The sequence below is a fragment of the Phalacrocorax carbo genome, chromosome 26 (genome assembly GCF_963921805.1).
Source record: "Phalacrocorax carbo chromosome 26, bPhaCar2.1, whole genome shotgun sequence".
Classification (NCBI taxonomy): Eukaryota; Metazoa; Chordata; class Aves; order Suliformes; family Phalacrocoracidae; genus Phalacrocorax; species Phalacrocorax carbo.
Window position 1 is genome coordinate 5,542,786 of NC_087538.1, and position 17,976 is coordinate 5,560,761.

Sequence of the window (17,976 nt, forward strand, 5' to 3'; positions counted from 1 at the left end):
GGTCGCCCCCCCCCCGGCCGTGCCCCCCCGCATCCCACAATGCCCCGCGCCGCGCCCCCTCCCCCGCCGCGGCCCCTTTAACGGCGCTGCCGCGCGCCGGCGGCGCTCGAGGCGGTAACGGCGCGCGCGGCGGGGGGAGGCGGGGGCGGCGGCGGCGGCCAATGGGGGCGCGGGGGGGGGGCGCGGGGGGGGGGGGCCAATGGGGGCCCGGCCCGCGGGGACCAATGGGGGCGCGGGGGGGCCCCGCGCGGTCCAATGGGGGGGGGGGGGCGGCCGGGCGGCGGGCGGGGGGCGCGCGGTGACGTCAGCGCGGCCTTGTCTCCCCAGGTGGAGCCACGTGACCCCCGGCGCCCGCTCCCGGTGCTCCCAGTAACGCCCGGTGCTCCCGGTGACCCCGGCCAGGGCCCCCCCGTGCCCCCCCGTGCCCCCCGCCCCTCCTCCCAGTGCCCCCCGGTGCTCCTAGTAACGCCCGGTGCTCCCGGTGACCCCGGCCAGGGCCCCCCCGTGCCCCCCCGTGCCCCCTGCCCCTCCTCCCAGTGCCCCCCGGTGCTCCCAGTAACGCCCGGTGCTCCCGGTGACCCCGGCCAGGGCCCCCCCGTGCCCCCCAGTGCCCCCTGCCCCTCCTCCCAGTGCCCCCCGGTGCTCCCAGTAACGCCCGGTGCTCCCGGTGACCCCGGCCAGTGCCCCCCCGTGCCCCCCCGTGCCCCCGCCCCTCCTCCCAGTGCCCCCCGGTGCTCCCAGTAACGCCCGGTGCTCCCGGTGACCCCGGCCAGTGCCCCCCCGTGCCCCCCAGTGCCCCCTGCCCCTCCTCCCAGTGCCCCCCGGTGCTCCCAGTAACGCCCGGTGCTCCCGGTGACCCCGGCCAGGGCCACCCCGTGCCCCCCAGTGCTCCCAGTGCCCCCTGGGCCTCCTCCCAGTGCCCTCCAGTGCTCCCAGTGCCCCCTGCCCCTCCTCCCAGTGCTCCCGGTGACCCCGGCCAGGGCCCCCCCGTGCCCCCCAGTGCCCCCTACCCCTCCTCCCAGTGCCCCCCGGTGCTCCCAGTAACGCCCGGTGCTCCCGGTGACCCCGGCCAGGGCCACCCCGTGCCCCCCAGTGCTCCCAGTGCCCCCTGGGCCTCCTCCCAGTCCCTCAGCACAGCCTTCCAGTGCTCCCAGTCTCCCCAGCACCCCGCTCCCAGCAGCCGCAGCCCCCCCGCCGCGGGCCCCTCCCAGTGGTCCCAGTCCCCTGTCCCAGTCCTACAGCCCTATCTCCCTCTCCCAGTGCCCTCCCCAGTGCTCCCGACCCTCCCATTGCCCCCTCCCAGTGCTCCCAGTGCCCCCTGGGCCCCCTCTCAGTGCCCCCTGCCCCTTCTCCCAGTGCCCCCCAGGGCTCCCGATCCTCCCATTGCCCCCTCCCAGTGCTCCCAGTGTCCCCATCACTCTCTCCCAGTGCTCCCAGCACCCCGTTCTCTTGCTCCCGGTGCCCGCTCCCAGTGCTCCCAGTGTTCCCTCTTCCCCATCCTTTTCTTCCCAGGGCTCCCAGTAACCCCTCCTAGTGCTGCTGGTCCTCCCAGGAACCCCTCCCGGTCCCCCCAGTTCTCCCCAACACTGCTCTCGGTCCTCCCAGTATCCCTTCCCATTCCTCCCAGTAATCTTCCCCAGTGCTCCCAGTGCCTTCATCACCCCCTCCCCTTGCACCCAGTCCTCCCACTTACCCTCCCCACTGCTCCCAGTCCCCCAGTAATCTTCCCCAGTACTCCCAGTCCCCCCAGTATCCCCCCCAGTGCTCCCAGTGACCCCGCCAGCGCTCCTAGTCCTTCCCACCGTCCCCCCACCAAGTGCTCCCAGTCCCTCCCAGCACCGCCCAATCGCTGCCAGTGCCCCCAGTAGCCTCCCCCGGTGCTCCCAGTCCCTCCCAGCGCCCCTGCCAGTGCTCCCAGTCCCTCCCAGCACCCCCCCGATCGCTCCCAGTCCCCCCAGTAGCCTCCCCCGGTGCTCCCAGTCCCTCCCAGTACTCCTGCCAGTGCTCCCAGTCCCTCCCAGCACCCCCCCGATCGCTCCCAGTGGCCCCAGTAGCCTCCCCCAATCGCTCCCAGTCCCTCCCAGCACCCCCGATCGCTCCCAGTGCCCCCAGTAGCCTCACCCGGTGCTCCCAGTCCCTCCCAGCGCCCCCCTGATCGCTCCCAGTGCCCCCAGTAGCCTCCCCCGGTGCTCCCAGTCCCTCCCAGCACCGCCCGATCGCTCCCAGTGCCCCCAGTAGCCTCCCCTGATTGCTCCCAGTCCCTCCCAGCACCGCCCGATCGCTCCCAGTGCCCCCAGTAGCCTCCCCTGATTGCTCCCAGTCCCTCCCAGCACCGCCCGATCGCTCCCAGTGCCCCCAGTAGCCTCCCCTGATCGCTCCCAGTCCCTCCCAGCGCCCTCCTGATCGCTCCCAGTGCCCCCAGTAGCCTCCCCTGATTGCTCCCAGTCCCTCCCAGCGCCCTCCTGATCGCTCCCAGTGCCCCCAGTAGCCTCCCCCGATCGCTCCCAGTCCCTCCCAGCACCGCCCAATCGCTGCCAGTGCCCCCAGTAGCCTCCCCCGGTGCTCCCAGTCCCTCCCAGCGCCCTCCTGATTGCTCCCAGTGCCCCCAGTAGCCTCCCCCGATCGCTCCCAGTCCCTCCCAGCGCCCTCCTGATCGCTCCCAGTGCCCCCAGTAGCCTCCCCTGGTGCTCCCAGTCCCTCCCAGTGCCCTCCTGATCGCTCCCAGTGCCCCCAGTAGCCTCCCCCGGTGCTCCCAGTCCCTCCCAGCGCCCCCCCGAGCGCTGCCAGTGCCCCCAGTAGCCTCCCCCGAGCGCTCCCAGTCCCTCCCAGCACCGCCCAATCGCTCCCAGTGCCCCCAGTAGCCTCCCCTGATCGCTCCCAGTCCCTCCCAGCACCGCCCAATCGCTCCCAGTGCCCCCAGTAGCCTCCCCTGATCGCTCCCAGTCCCTCCCAGCGCCCTCCTGATCGCTCCCGGTGCCCCCAGTAGCCTCCCCCGGTGCTCCCAGTCCCTCCCATCACCCCCCTGATCGCTCCCAGTCCCTCCCAGCGCCCCCCCGAGCGCTCCCAGTGCCCCCAGTAGCCTCCCCCGGTGCTCCCAGTCCCTCCCAGCGCCCCCCCGAGCGCTGCCGGCCCCCCCCCGGTCGCCGCCCCCCGCCGTGCCGCCGGGCGCCATGTCGTCGTGCGCGGAGGTGCTGCGCTTCCAGCTGCCGGGGCACGAGGCGGCCGCGCTGCGGAGCATGAACCGCCTGCGGGCGGAGGAGCGCTTCTGCGACGTCACCATCGTGGCGCGGAGCCTCCGCTTCCGCGGGCACCGCGTCATCCTGGCCGCCTGCTCGCCCTTCCTCCGCGACCAGTTCCTCCTGAACCCGGCGGCCGAGCTGCGCGTCTCGCTGGCCCACAGCGCCCGCGTCCTGGCCGACCTCCTGCTCTCCTGCTACACCGGCGCCCTCGAGTTCGCCGGCCGCGACCTCGTCAACTACCTGACGGCCGCCAGCTACCTGCAGATGGAGCACGTGGTGGAGCGGTGCCGCGGCGCCCTGGCGCGCTTCATCCAGCCCCCCGCCGGGCAGCCGCCGCTGCGCCCCCCGCCGCCCCCCAAGCCCGAGGACGAGGAGGAGGAGGAGGAGGAGGACGACGCGGCGCCCGACGTCTGCATCGTCAAGGTGGAGCCGGCGGCGGCGGCGGCGGCGGCGGCGGCGGCGGCGGCGCGGCGGCGGCGGGGGCCGCGGGCTTGGCCCCAGGCGGCGGCGGCGGCGGCGGCGGCGGCGGCGGAGGGTCCGGCGGCGCCCCCCGAGCCCCCCCGGCCGCCGCCGCTGGGGGTGGTGAAGGCGTGTTACAGCCTGGCCGAGGACGCCGAAGGCGAGGGGCTCCTCATCTTCCCCGGCGGGGCGGCGGCGGAGGAGCCGGGCGGCGCGAACCCACCACCGGCGGCGGCGGCGGCGGCGGCGGCGTCGTCCTCCTCCTCCTCCTCCTCCTCCTCCTCCTCGGCGGCGCCGGCGCGGTGCGGGAAGTGCGGCGAAGCCTTCCAGGGGGTGGAAAAGCTGGTTTTCCACATGCGAGCGCAGCACTTCGTGTTCATGTGCCCGCGGTGCGGGAAGCAGTTCAACCACAGCAGCAACCTGAACCGGCACATGAACGTGCACCGCGGCGTCAAGTCGCACGGCTGCGGCGTCTGCGGCAAGAGCTTCACGCAGAAGTCGACCCTCCACGACCACATGAACCTGCACAGCGGCGAGCGGCCCTACCGCTGCTCCTACTGCGACGTCCGCTTCGCCCACAAGCCCGCCATCCGCCGCCACCTCAAGGAGCAGCACGGCAAAACCACGGCCGAGAACGTGCTGGAGGCCAGCGTGGCCGAGATCAACGTCCTCGTGCGCTGACGGCGGCGGGGGGGGGGCGCGGGGGGGCGCGGGGGGTGGGGGGGGAGGCGTGCGGGCGTGCGCGGGGCGGGCGGGGGGCTGCCGGGCGCCCGGGGGGTGCCTCGGCTGGTGATGGGGTGCGGCCTGCCGGGGCGCCGGGGGTCCTCCGTGGGTGAGGGGAGTCACCCTGCCCAGACACTGGGGGTCCTCTGTGGGTGAGGGGGTCACCCTGCCCGGACACTGGGGGTCCTCTGTGGGTGAGGGGGTCACCCTGCCCAGGTGCCGGGGGTCCTCTGTGGGTGAGGGGAGTCACCCTGCCCAGACACTGGGGGTCCTCTGTGGGTGAGGGGGTCACCCTGCCCAGGTGCCGGGGGTCCTCCGTGGGTGAGGGGGTGACCCTGCCTGGACACTGGGGGTCCTCCATGGGTGAGGGGGTCACCCTGCCCGGACACTGGGGGTCCTCTGTGGGTGAGGGGGTGACCCTGCCTGGACACTGGGGGTCCTCCATGGGTGAGGGGGTGACCCTGCCCAGGTGCCGGGGGTCCTCCGTGGGTGAGGGGGTCACCCTGCCCGGACACTGGGGGTCCTCCGTGGGTGAGGGGGTCACCCTGCCCGGACACTGGGGGTCCTCCATGGGTGAGGGGGTCACCCTGCCCAGGCACTGGGGGTCCTCCATGGGTGAGGGGGTCACCCTGCCCAGGCGCCGGGGGTCCTCCGTGGGTGAGGGGGTCACCCTGCCCGGACACTGGGGGTCCTCCATGGGTGAGGGGGTCACCCTGCCCGGACACTGGGGGTCCTCTGCGGATAAAGGAGGGGTTCACTGCACCCGGACACCTGGGACCCCCCCGTGGATGTGAGGGGGGGCTCCTCCAGCCGGACACCTGGGACCCCCCCATGGACAGGGGGTTTGTGGGTCCCAGCACCTGGGACCCCCCCCGTGGATGTGAGGGGGGGCTCCTCCAGCCGGACATCTGGGACCCCCCCATGGATGGGGGTTTGTGGGTCCCAGCACCTGGGACCCCCCCCGTGGATGTGAGGGGGGGCTCCTCCAGCCGGACGCCTGGGACCCCCGTGGATAACGGTGGTACACCCCGCCCGGACACCCAGCTCGCCCCACGGATGAGGGGGTGCACCCCACCCGGACACTGGGGTCCCCCCATGGATGGGGGGGTGTCACCGCACCCGAACGCCTGGGTCCCTCGGCTGATGTGGGGGTCCACCCTTGCCCCCTAAAACCAGGCTTTGCTCATCCCCCACCCGAGACACCTGGGGCCGCTCTGGGGGGGGGTCTCGGGGGTGCCCCCGCCCCGGACGCCTGGGCCCCCCCCACGATGCCTGAGTCTGCTCTGAGGGGGGGTCTGGGGGGTTCCCCCAAGATGCCTGGGTTCTCCCTGTAGCTCATAGGAAATGTCATGTGGGTCACCCGGACACTGGGGGTCGTCCCCCCCCCACGCGGGGGTCCCCCCCGGGCGCCGGGGTTCCCCTTTAGCTTGTAGGGATTTGGGAGGGGCAGGAAGATGGGGGGGGTGGGGGGTGTCCCCGGACGCCTGGGCTTTGGGGGGGGGGGGGGGGCGGGAAGGGGGAGGGCACAGCCCCGGGCGCCTGGGTCCCCTTTTGGGGAGGGGGAGTTGGGGCTGGGGGTAGGGGTTAGAGTTTGGGGGGGGGGGGGGGGCAGCCGGACGCCTGGGTCCCCTGGGGGTGTGTGGTGAGAGTAGGGGGTTAGATTGGAGGGGGAGGCGGTCCCCGGACGCCTGGGTCCCCTTTGGGGGGTGGGGGAGAGTCCCCGGACGCCTGGGTCCCCCGGGGGGGGTCTCGCCCCTCCCCCACCGCCGTTTTTAGAGATTTTTTTGTAATAAACGAGCAAAAAAAAAAAAAGGCCAAGAAATGTTGATTTTTGGTTGCTGGGGGGGCGCAGCTGGGGGCTCCCCCCGGGGAGTGAGGGGCCCCAACGCCTGCCTCGCCCCCCGCCCCAGTCGGGGGCAGACAATGCCCGGGCGGCGGGTCCCTGCGAGCGAAGTGGGCGGGGCGACAAGCGCCGAGCAACGCCGGCGGCCCCTTTAAGCGTAAGCCCCGCCCTTTTTTCCCCGCGCCGTGACGTCAGAGGCGGCGCCCGCGCCCGCGCGCGGGGAGGCCGGGAACGATGGAGGCGGCGGGAGGCGGCGAGGTCCGGGGGGACCCGGGGGGGGGCGACCCCGGGGCGGGGGGGGGGGTCCCGGGGGGGGGTCCCGGCCAGGACGGGGCTGGGGGGGCCCGGGCGTCCGGGGAGGGGGAGGGGCTGCGCCGGCGCCTTTGTGCTGGGGGGGGCGTGGCCCGGACCTCTGGGTTCCCCCCCCCCACCCCAGGGACCCCCCCCTCACCCCGCTGTCCCCCGCAGGACGCCCCCGGCGGGACCCTTGTGGTGGAGGCGGTGGGAGACCCCGGTAAGTTGGGGGGGGGGCGCACCCCCCCCTTTAGACCGCGACCCCCCTCCCCCTTTACACCCCACCTCACCCCCATCTCCCCCACCACAGGGCTCCCCCCCAGCAGCCCCCCTCCCCCCGAGCCCCCCCTGAGCGGGGGAACCCCCCCCGGTGTGGGGGGTGCCCCCCCCGAGGAGGAGCACGGGGGGATCCAGGCGTCCGGGGGCGGCCGAGAGGGTGGGGGGGGGCCCCCCGAGGGGGAGGGGCCGCAGGGGGCCCCCCCGGCCGGCGCCAGCCCCAAGGGGCTGCCAGGTAAGGGGGGCTGGGGGGGGGGGGGGCTGGGTGATGTTTGGGGGGTTTATGGGGGGTCTCGGGGAGGGGCCGGGAGGCGTTTTGAGGTCTTAGGGACATTTGGGGGGGCTGGGGAGGGGGTCTTTACTTGTTTCTGGGGGAGTCTGAGGGGTGTATTGGGGGCTCGGAGCGGTTTGGGGGGTCCGGGGTGTGTTTGGGGATTCGTGGAGGGTTTGGGGGGGCTGGGGGTGTTTTTGAGGGTTCCGGGAGGTTTGGGGGACAGACTGGGGGTCTGGGGTGGCTTGGGAGGATTGGGGTGTTATATCTGGGGGGGGGGGGTCTCACAATTTTTGTCCCTCCCAGGCCACGCGACGAAGACGCTGCCGGGGTCCCCAGGGCGGGGGGCGGTTGGGGGTCCCCCCCTGGCCCCCCCAAGCCGGGCCAAGATGTCCCTGACGGGGGCGGGGAAGTCCCCACCGGGGCAGAGCCTGGCCCTGCGGCTCCTCAGCCTCCCCGGGGGGCGGCCCCCCCCCCGCCACCTCCCCCCCGGCCCCCCCCGAGCCTCCCCCGGCCCCCCCTGAGCCCCCGGCGCGCCCCAAGGTCCACCGGGCCCGCAAGACCATGGCCAAGCCCAGCAACGGACAGGTGGGGCGCCGGGACCCCCGGTCCCCTTCTGGTGGGTGGGGGTCCCCCGTGTTCCCCCCCCGGACACCCAGGTCCCCTCTGGACCCCCGGTCCCCTTCTGGTGGGTGGGGGTCCCCCGTGTTCCCCCCCAGACACGCGGGTCCCCCCTAGTCCCTTCTAGTGGGTGGGGGTCCCCCGTGTTCCCCCCCAGACACGCGGGTCCCCCCTAGTCCCTTCTAGTGGGTGGGGGTCCCCCGTGTTCCCCCCCAGACACGCGGGTCCCCCCTAGTCCCCTTCTAGTGGGTGGGGGTCCCCCGTGTTCCCCCCCAGACACGAGGGCCCCCCCTAGTCCCCTTCTGGTGGGTGGGGGTCCCCCGTGTTCCCCCCCAGACACGAGGGCCCCCCCGCCTCGCAGCTCCCCGAGAAGCGGGTGTCGGAGATGCTGCACTTCAGGGTGTCGGATGAGCTGCGCAGCATCGAAGAGCCTGGTGGGTCTGGGGGGGGGTCCTGGAGGTCTTGGGGAGCCTCTGCGAGGGTCTGGGGGGTTCCTGGGGACCTGGGGGAGCTGCTGGGAGGGCTTGGAGGGGTCCTGGTGGGCTGGGGGAGCTGCTGGGAGGTGCTGGGGGGGGGTGTCTGGGGGGGGTCTGGGGGTCCCTGGGGGGCTTCTGGCGGTGGGGGTGTTCGGGGGGTTCCTGGGGGGCTGGAGGAGCCCCTGGGGGGGGGGAGGCTGGGAGGGGTCCTGGGGATCCCAGGGGCAGGAATGGTGGACTTAAGGGGGGCATGGGGCAGGCTGGGGGGCAGTAGGAGGGTCTGGGGAGGCCTGGGGTGACCCCTGGCCTCCCCCCCCAGAGCCCCCCAAACGCCCCAAGCTGGATTACGGCCCCGAGGGGCTGCACAAGCGGCTGCAGAGACCCAGCCCCCGTGCCAGCACCGAGGTACGCCCGGGCTGCGGCGCCCCCCCGCCCCCCCCCGCTGGGTGCCGGGGTCCCCCTGAGCCCCCCCTCCCCCAGATCACGGTGACGGAGGAGATGGCCGCCCCCCCCCGCGGCGCCCGCCCCAGCGACGACTGGGACAGCGAAGGCGGCGGCGGCTTCTCCCTCTTCTACGACGGCTTCAGCGTGGACGGGCACGGGGACTCGGACAGCAAGGTGGGGCTGGGGGGTCACTCGGAGGGGCTGGGGGGCTGGGGGTCACTCGGAGGGGCTGGGGCGGGATGAGGGGTCACTCGGAGGGGCTGGGGTGGGCTGGGGGTGTCACTGGGAGGTGCTGGAGGGTCACTGGGAGTGCCTGGGATGGACTGGGACGTGCTGGCGGGGATGGGGGTGTCACTGGGAGGCACTGGGAGGCACTGGGAGGGCCCGGGGGGCTCTGGAGAAGCTGAGGGGGAACTTTGGGGCTGTTGGGAGGTGGTAGGTGAATATCGGGAGGTTACTGGGGGATATTGGTGAGTACTGGGGGGTTTGGTTGGGGCTGGGAGGATTGGGAAGCGCTGGAGGAACAACGAAGCATATTGGGGAGTCGCTGGTGGGCACCTGGGGGTTACTGGGGGGGCACTGGGAGGCACTGGGGGGGCACTGGGGGGGCACTGGGGCAGCTCTGCCATCAGTGCAAGGAGCCAGGGGGTTACTGGGAGGCGCTGGGGGGCTCCCGGACACCTGGTTCATGCTGTGGGGGGGTGTCAGTCGGAGGGTGAGGGGGCCGGCGAGGTGCTGAGTGAGGAGGAGGAGGAGGAGGAGGAGGAAGAAGACGAGGACGAGGAGGAGGAGGAGGACGAGGAGGAAGAGGAGGAGGACGAGGAGTCGGGCAACGCCTCGGACCGGGTGAGCGGGGGCTCGGGGAGTTTGGGGGGGTCAGGTCAGGGGGTTTGGGGGGTCGGGCTTTGGGGGACCCTGATGGAATCCCCCACCCCCCCCCCAGAGCGCCTCCAGTGCCCGGCGCCGCGCCCGGCGCCGCTGGAAGGAGAGTCCGTGGCTGAAACCGGCGCGGAAGCGGAAGCGGAAGGAGCCGCGGGGCAAGGAGAGAGGTGGGGTGTGGGGAGGGGGCCCCAAAACCTGGGGGGGCAAACCCAATGAGTTTGGGGAAGGGGAGCCCCCAAAACTGAGGGGTTTGGGGAAGGGGGGCCCCAAAACCTGGGGCGTTTGGGGAAGGGGGGCCCCAAAACCTGGGGCGTTTGGGGAAGGGGGGCCCCAAAACCTGGGGCGTTTGGGGAAGGGGAGCTCCAAAACCTGGGGCGTTTGGGGAAGGGGAGCCCCAAAACCTGGGGCGTTTGGGGAAGGGGAGCTCCAAAACCTGGGGCGTTTGGGGAAGGGGGGCCCCAAAACCTGGGGCGTTTGGGGAAGGGGGGCTCCAAAACCTGGGGCGTTTGGGGAAGGGGGGCCCCAAAACCTGGGGCGTTTGGGGAAGGGGAGCTCCAAAACCTGGGGCGTTTGGGGAAGGGGAGCTCCAAAACCTGGGGCGTTTGGGGAAGGGGGGCCCCAAAACCTGGGGCGTTTGGGGAAGGGGGGCCCCAAAACCTGGGGCGTTTGGGGAAGGGGGGCCCCAAAACTGGGGCGTTTGGGGAAGGGGAGCCCCCAAAACCTGGGGTGTTTGGGGAAGGGGAGCCCCAAAACTGGGGGGTTTGGGGAAGGGGGGCCCCAAAACCTGGGGGGTTTGGGGAAGGGGGGCCCTAAAACTGACGAGTTTGGGGAAGGGGGGCCCCAAAATGGGGGATGTGGGGAGGGGACACACCCCGGGAGTGGGGAGGGGACTCGGGGGGGCCGACGGGGACCCTGGGGGTGTGTGTGTGGTGGGGTGAGGCCCCCCCCGGCCCTGCCCTGACCCCCCTGTGCCCCCCAGGGGTGCCCGGAGCCCCCCCCGGGGGCCCCCCCCAGCGAATACACCGAGGTGCCCCTGGGCTGCCTGCAGCTGCCGGGGGGCGGAGCCCTCTCCCCCCAGCCCCCAGGTGAGGCCACGCCCCCGGCTCTCTGGCCACTCCCACAACACCCCACCCATGAGCCAGCCCCCTGTGGGCTGCAGCAGCTTGGCCACACCCGCTGCACATGGCCACACCCCCATGCATGTAGCCCCGCCCACAGTGCATGCCCCTACCAGTCCCATTGAGCCCCGCCTACTCTTGTTAGGCCACACCCCTCCCCATGTTGTGCTGCTCCTCTGGCCCTGCCCCCCAGCTCCTGTTGTGGCTCTGAGGCCCCGCCCCTGCTGTCCCACCTGAAGCCACGCCCACTGGATTCTGCCCCGCCCACTGATCCCTAGCCCCACCCCCAGATGCTGTGCCTGTGCTCTGCTGTCTTGTGGCCCCGCCCCTCACACTGACCACACCCCCATGTGCACCCCCATGCTGGTCTGCGGCCCCGCCCCCTGCAGCCCTGCCCCCAGAGCAGTCCCATCCCTGTTGGTGTGCTGCGCCCCGCCCCCGGCCCGGGCCCCGCCCCCCCGCAGAGCGCCCCGCCCCCCGTTGAGCGCCCCGCCCCCTGCTGAGCGCCCTGGCCCGGGCCCCGCCCCCTGCTGAGCGCCCCGCCCCCCGCTGAGCGCCCTGGCCTGGCCCCGCCCCCCGCTGAGCGCCCCGCCCCCCGCTGAGCGCCCCGCCCCCCGCTGAGCGCCCCGCCCCCCGCTGAGCGCCCCGGCCTGGCCCCGCCCCCCCGCTGAGCGCCCCGCCCCCCGCTGAGCGCCCCGCCCCCCGCTGAGCGCCCCGCCCCCCGCTGAGCGCCCCGGCCCGGCCCCGCCCCCCGCTGAGCGCCCTGCCCCCCGCTGAGTGCCCCGCCCCGGCCCCGCCCCCTGCTGAGCGCCCCGCCCCCCGCTGAGTGCCCCGCCCCGGCCCCGCCCCCCGCTGAGCGCCCCGCCCCGGCCCCGCCCCCCGCTGAGCGCCCCCCCCCCAAGCAGGGCCGGCAGGGGGGCTGGGGGCGCTGGAGGCCGAGCGCTTCGAGGAGCTGCCGCTGTGCTCCTGCCGCATGGAGGCCCCCAAGGTGGAGCGGGGCGGCGAGGGGGCGCGGGGGGTCTGCATGGCCACCGAGAGCGTCGACGGGCAGGTGCGGGGGTCCGGGGGGTGGGGGTCCTAGGGGTCGGGGGGGGCGCGTGGAGGGGGTTGCTGGGGTCTGGGGGGGACCCTGGTGGCAGGGGGGAGGTGGGGACAGAGGGGGACCCCAGGATTTGGGGGGACCCTGGGGTCTATGGGAGGGGGGCAGGAGTTTTGGGGGATCCTGGTGGTAAGGGGAGGTGGGGCTGTGGGGGGACTCTGGAGTCTAGGGACAGTGGAGGGGTTTTGGGGAACCCCAGGGGTTTTGGGGGGCCTGGTAGCTGGGGGAGGTGGGGGCTGCAGGGGGGACCCCCGGGCTGGGAGGCGACCACGGGTGTGGGGACACTCCAAAATCTAGAGAAAGGGGGGCTACAGGGGGTCCAAAATGGGGGGGACCGGACTGTGAGGGGGCACCCAGGCATCTGGGGGGGAGGGGGGGAAGCGCCAGTGTTTTGGGGGGCACCTGGGCGTTCAGGGGGGACCCTGGTGTGTGTGTGGGACCCGGGGGGGGTGGTGGGGCGCCAGTGTTTGGAGGGGGGGGGGGCACACGTGCGTGGCACCCACAGTAGCGGGGGTCGGGGAAATGGGGGTCCCCGGGTGGGATGGGGGCAGCGGCCCCGCCCCTCCCCGGCCCTGACGCCCCTCCCCCAGCTGAGCGGCTGCGGCAGCAGCATCCTGAAGCGGGAGACGATGCGCCCCTCGAGCCGGGTGCCCCTGATGGTGCTGTGCGAGAGCCACCGCGCCCGCATGGTCAAGCACCACTGCTGCCCCGGCTGCGGCTACTTCTGCACCGCCGTGAGTGGGGGGCCCGGGGGGCGGGGGGCTGACGGCCCGGGGGGGCACGGGGACCCCCCCCCAGGCACCACTGCTGCCCCGGCTGCGGCTACTTCTGCACCGCCGTGAGTGGGGGGCCCGGGGGGCGGGGGGCTCACGGCCGGGGGGGCACAGGGACCCCCCCCCAGGCATCACTGCTGCCCCGGCTGCGGCTACTTCTGCACCGCCGTGAGTGGGGGGCCCGGGGGGCGGGGGGCTGACGGCCCGGGGGGGCACGGGGACCCCCCCCCAGGCACCACTGCTGCCCCGGCTGCGGCTACTTCTGCACCGCCGTGAGTGGGGGGCCCGGGGGGCGGGGGGCTCACGGCCGGGGGGGCACAGGGACCCCCCCCCAGGCACCACTGCTGCCCCGGCTGCGGCTACTTCTGCACCGCCGTGAGTGGGGGGCCCGGGGGGCGGGGGGCTGACGGCCCGGGGGGGCACGGGGACCCCCCCCCCAGGCACCACTGCTGCCCCGGCTGCGGCTACTTCTGCACCGCCGTGAGTGGGGGGCCCGGGGGGCGGGGGGCTGACGGCCCGGGGGGGCACAGGGACCCCCCCCCAGGCACCACTGCTGCCCCGGCTGCGGCTACTTCTGCACCGCCGTGAGTGGGGGGCCCGGGGGGCGGGGGGCTGACGGCCCGGGGGGGCACGGGGACCCCCCCCCAGGCACCACTGCTGCCCCGGCTGCGGCTACTTCTGCACCGCCGTGAGTGGGGGGCCCGGGGGGCGGGGGGCTGACGGCCCGGGGGGGCACAGGGACCCCCCCCCAGGCACCACTGCTGCCCCGGCTGCGGCTACTTCTGCACCGCCGTGAGTGGGGGGCCCGGGGGGCGGGGGGCTGACGGCCCGGGGGGGCACAGGGACCCCCCCCCAGGCACCACTGCTGCCCCGGCTGCGGCTACTTCTGCACCGCCGTGAGTGGGGGGCCCGGGGGGCGGGGGGCTGACGGCCCGGGGGGGCACGGGGACCCCCCCCCAGGCACCACTGCTGCCCCGGCTGCGGCTACTTCTGCACCGCCGTGAGTGGGGGGCCCGGGGGGCGGGGGGCTGACGGCCCGGGGGGGCACGGGGACCCCCCCCCAGGCACCACTGCTGCCCCGGCTGCGGCTACTTCTGCACCGCCGTGAGTGGGGGGCCCGGGGGGCGGGGGGCTGACGGCCCGGGGGGGCACGGGGACCCCCTGACACCCCCCCAGAACCCCTTGGGGACCCTCTGACACCCCCCAGAACCCCTTGGGGACCCTCTGGAGCCCCCCGAGCCCCCCCTGACGCCCCGTGCCCCCCAGGGGACCTTCCTGGAGTGCCCCCCTGATGTGCAGATCAGGGCTGGGACCCCCTGACACCCCCCCAGAACCCCTTGGGGACCCTCTGACACCCCCCGGAACCCCTTGGGGCCCCCCCGAGCCCCCCCTGACGCCCCGTGCCCCCCAGGGGACCTTCCTGGAGTGCCCCCCTGATGTGCAGATCAGGGCTGGGACCCCCTGACGCCCCCCCAGAACCCCTTGGGGACCCCCTGGAGCCCCCCGAGCCCCCCCTGACGCCCCGTGCCCCCCAGGGGACCTTCCTGGAGTGCCACCCCGACGTGCGCATCGGGCACCGCTTCCACCGCGGCTGCGTCTCGCAGCTCAACGGGATGATTTTCTGCCCCCACTGCGGGGAAGACGCCTCCGAGGCGCAGGAGGTGACCCTGCCCCGCACCGAGGGGGCCCCCCCGGCCCCCGCCGCCCCCCCCGAGCCCCGCCGACGCGCCCCCGCCCCCCGCGCCGATGCCCCCACCCCCAGGTACGGCCCGGGAGGGGGCTTTGGGGGTTGGGGGTCACCTGAAGGGGGTACATGGTGGGTCTGGGGGGCGCTCTGGTGGGGTGCGTGGGGGTCTGAAGGGGTACAAAGGGATTGGGGGGGGCCTTGGGGTCATTTGAGGGCAGTACATGGGGTTTTGGGGGGTATGAAGGGGTCTGGAGAGGCTTTGGGGGTGTCTGGGGTCATCTAAAGAGAGTGCACAAGGAGTTGGGGGTTTGGGGGGTACATGGGGGTCTGAGGGGTATGAAAGGGTTGGGGGGTTGGGGCTGCCTTGGAGGGTCATGGGGGGTACGTGAGGGTTTGGGGGGGTTCAGGGGGGTACGCGGTTGTGGGGGGGCGTAAAGGGGCTCGGTGGGGGTGTCTTAGAGGGGTCCGGGGGGCTGTGTAGGGGTCTGGGGGTCCGGGTTGTATGGGGCGGGGGGGCCTGGGGGGGTTGGGCAGCCATTTGAGGCCGGGGGGTCGCGGAGGGGGTGGTCCCGGCCCCCCTGACCCCCCCCGTCCCCGCCCAGCGCGCGGATGCGGGGGCAGGGCGAGGGCCGGGCGCCCCCCCCGGACCCCCGGGCCGAGCCCATCGACAGCTCGGGGGGGCCGGCGCTGGCCCTGCCCTCGGGGGGGGCCCTCTCGGCGCGGGGGCTGGCGCCGGGGCCCGCCCGCGACCTGCTGGAGAAGGCGCTGGTGGGGCAGGAGGCCGAGAGGTGGGTGCCCCCCCGGACCCCCGGTGCTGCCCGGACCCCCGGACCCCCGGTGCTTCCCACGCCCCCCCGGACCCCCTGTGCTTCCCACGCCCCCGGACCCCCCTGTGCTTCCCACGCCCCCGGACCCCCGGTGCTTCCCACGCCCCCCGGGCCCCCGGTGCTTCCCACGCCCCCCGGGCCCCCTGTGCTTCCCACACCCCCGGACCCCTGGTGCTTCCCACGCCCCCGGACCCCCTGTGCTTCCCACGCCCCCAGACCCCCTGTGCTTCCCACGCCCCCGGACCCCCGGTGCTTCCCACGCCCCCCCGGACCCCCTGTGCTTCCCACACCCCCCGAGCCCCCTGTGCTTCCCACACCCCCGGACCCCCGGTGCTTCCCACGCCCCCGGACCCCCTGTGCTTCCCACACCCCCGGACCCCCGGTGCTTCCCACACCCCCCGAGCCCCCTGTGCTTCCCACACCCCCGGACCCCTGGTGCTTCCCACGCCCCCGGACCCCCTGTGCTTCCCACGCCCCCGGACCCCCGGTGCTTCCCACGCCCCCGAGCCCCCCCTGTGCTTCCCACGCCCCCGGACCCCCGGTGCTTCCCACACCCCCGGACCCCCTGTGCTTCCCACGCCCCCCGGACCCCCGGTGCTTCCCACACCCCCAGACCCCCTGTGCTTCCCACGCCCCCCGAGCCCCCCTGTGCTTCCCACACCCCCCGAGCCCCCCTGTGCTTCCCACGCCCCCGGACCCCCGGTGCTTCCCACGCCCCCGAGCCCCCCCTGTGCTTCCCACGCCCCCGGGCCCCCTGTGCTTCCTACGCCCCCGGACCCCCTGTGCTTCCCACGCCCCCGAGCCCCCCCTGTGCTTCCCACACCCCCAGACCCCCTGTGCTTCCCACGCCCCCGAGCCCCCCTGTGCTTCCCACGCCCCCGAGCCCCCCTGTGCTTCCCACGCCCCCCGAGCCCCCCTGTGCTTCCCACGCCCCCGAGCCCACCTCTATAGGCTCTCCCACTGTTGGCTTCCCCCAGCCTCCCAACGCCCTGGATGCAGCCTCCCAGTGCCCCCCAGTATAGGGTCCCCCAGCCTCCCAGTGCCCCCCAGTACCCACTGTGTGGGATCCCAGTGCCCCCCAGTACCCGCAGGTGGGATCCCAGTGCCCCCCAGTGCCCCCCAGTACCCACCGTGTGGGATCCCAGTGCCCCCCAGTACCCGCAGGTGGGATCCCAGTGCCCCCCAGTACCCCCAGCTCCCCGCAGGCGGAAGAAGCTGCGCTTCCACCCCCGCCAGCTCTACGTCTCCGTCAAGCAGGGGGAGCTGCAGAAGGTCGTTCTCATGCTGCGTGAGTGGGGGTCCCCGGGGAGGGGTCCCGTGGTGGGGTCCTGGAGCCCCCCAAGTGTCCCTCAGAGCTGGGGGTACCTGCAGGGCCCCAGCAGGCCTTGGGGGTGTCCCTGGGGGCGTTGGGCTGTCCCAGTGCCCCCAGGGGGGGGTCCCCAGCCCCCAGCCCCCCTGACCGTCCCCCCTCACCCCCCTAGTGGACAACTTGGACCCCAACTTCCAGAGCGACGCCCAGAGCAAGCGCACCCCCCTGCACGCGGCGGCGCAGAAGGGGTACCTCGAAATCTGCCACCTCCTGCTGCAGGTGGGCTTGGGGGTCCCTGGGGAATCAGGGATGTTCTGGGGGGACTCCAGTGTACCCCAGGTGGACTCTGGGGGTCCTTGGGGCCGCAGGACACCCCAGGAGGCTCCTGGGGAGTCTTTAGGGGTCTCTGTGATGCTGGGGTGGGGTGTGCTCTGGAGATCTCAGGGGATCCCTGGGGTGCTGGGTGGGCTCTGCGGGTCAAGGGCATTCTGGGGGGAGTGTCTCTAGGGTGTCCTGGGGGGGCTATGGGGGTCCTATAGGGCTTTTTGGAGGTCCAGCACCTCCTGGTGCAGGTCGGGGGGCTCTGGGGGTGTCCCCGGGTCTCAGGAGGTTTCCCTGGGGGGGGGTCCTTGGGACTTTGCAGGGTTCCCTTGGGGCCTGGGGGGTTCCATGAGGCTCCCTGTGGGCCTGGGAGGCTCCCTAGGGCTAGGGGGGGCTCTTTGTGGGTCTGGGGGCATCCCTGGGGCTCAGGCGGGTGTCCCTGGGGGTGGTTCCTTGGGCCGGGGGGAGGCTCTGTGTGGGTCTGGGGCATCCCTGGGGCTTGAGGGGCTCCCTGGGGGTGGTTCCTGGGGCTGGGGGGGGGCTCTGTGTGGGTCTGGGGGCATCCTTGGGGCTCAGGCGGGCTCCCTGGGGGTGGTTCCTGGGGCCGGGGGGAGGCTCTGTGTGGGTCTGGCGGCATCCCTGGGGCTCAGGGGGCTCCCTGGGGGTGGTTCCTGGGGCCGGGGGGGGCTCTGTGTGGGTCTGGGGGCATCCCTGGGGCTCAGGGGGCTCCCTGGGGGTGGTTCCTGGGGCCCGGGGGGGCTCCCGGGGGGGCTCCCTGTGGGCCTGGGGGCATCCCTGGGGCTCGGGGGGGCTCCCTGACGCCCCCACCCCCTCCCCAAAGGCCGGCGCCAACATCAACGCGACGGACAAGCTGCGCCGGACGCCGCTGATGGAGGCGGTGGCCAACAACCACGTGGAGACGGCGCGGTACATGGTGCGGCGCGGGGGCTGCGTGTACAGCAAGGTGGGCGACGGCGCCGCGGCCCCTCCCCGCGCCGACGTCCCGGCCGCCCCGCGCCGACGTCCCGGCCCTTCCCCAGGAGGAGGACGGCTCCACCTGCCTCCACCACGCCGCCAAGAACGGCAACCTGGAGATGGTCGACCTGCTGCTCTCCACCGGGCAGGTGGACGTCAACGCCCAGGTGGGACCCCGGGGGGCGGCGGGGGGTGGGACCCCGGCGCCCGGGCGCGGTGCTGACACCCCCCACCACCACCGCCGCAGGACAACGGCGGGTGGACCCCCATCATCTGGGCGGCCGAGCACAAGCACATCGAGGTGATCCGCCGGCTGCTGACGCGCGGCGCCGACGTCAC

The 17,976-nt window shown here is 74.2% G+C and overlaps 2 protein-coding genes across 2 annotated transcripts; both read left to right on the forward strand.

Moving 5' to 3' along the window:
- The first annotated feature begins 2,555 nt into the window (after nt 1–2,555).
- LOC135317680 (zinc finger and BTB domain-containing protein 12-like) lies at nt 2,556–6,233 on the forward strand. The gene is given in 4 exon segments (XM_064474105.1): nt 2,556–2,703; nt 2,859–3,691; nt 3,730–3,804; nt 3,806–6,233. Coding segments are annotated over 3 exon segments (1,170 nt in total). The 5' UTR covers nt 2,556–2,703; nt 2,859–3,170; the 3' UTR covers nt 4,380–6,233.
- A 190-nt stretch (nt 6,234–6,423) lies between these two features.
- Nucleotides 6,424–17,973, forward strand: LOC135317531 (histone-lysine N-methyltransferase EHMT2-like; the record flags this gene model as incomplete). Its single annotated transcript, XM_064473824.1, is given in 20 exon segments — nt 6,424–6,522; nt 6,733–6,778; nt 6,869–7,069; nt 7,412–7,572; nt 7,574–7,693; nt 8,088–8,160; nt 8,522–8,607; nt 8,683–8,820; nt 9,355–9,492; nt 9,590–9,714; nt 10,528–10,613; nt 11,552–11,697; nt 12,336–12,479; nt 14,054–14,280; nt 14,808–14,993; nt 16,238–16,320; nt 16,514–16,620; nt 17,504–17,626; nt 17,703–17,804; nt 17,885–17,973. Coding segments are annotated over 20 exon segments (2,405 nt in total), but the record flags the coding sequence as incomplete, so codon positions are not given.
- Between the last annotated feature and the right edge of the window lie 3 nt (nt 17,974–17,976).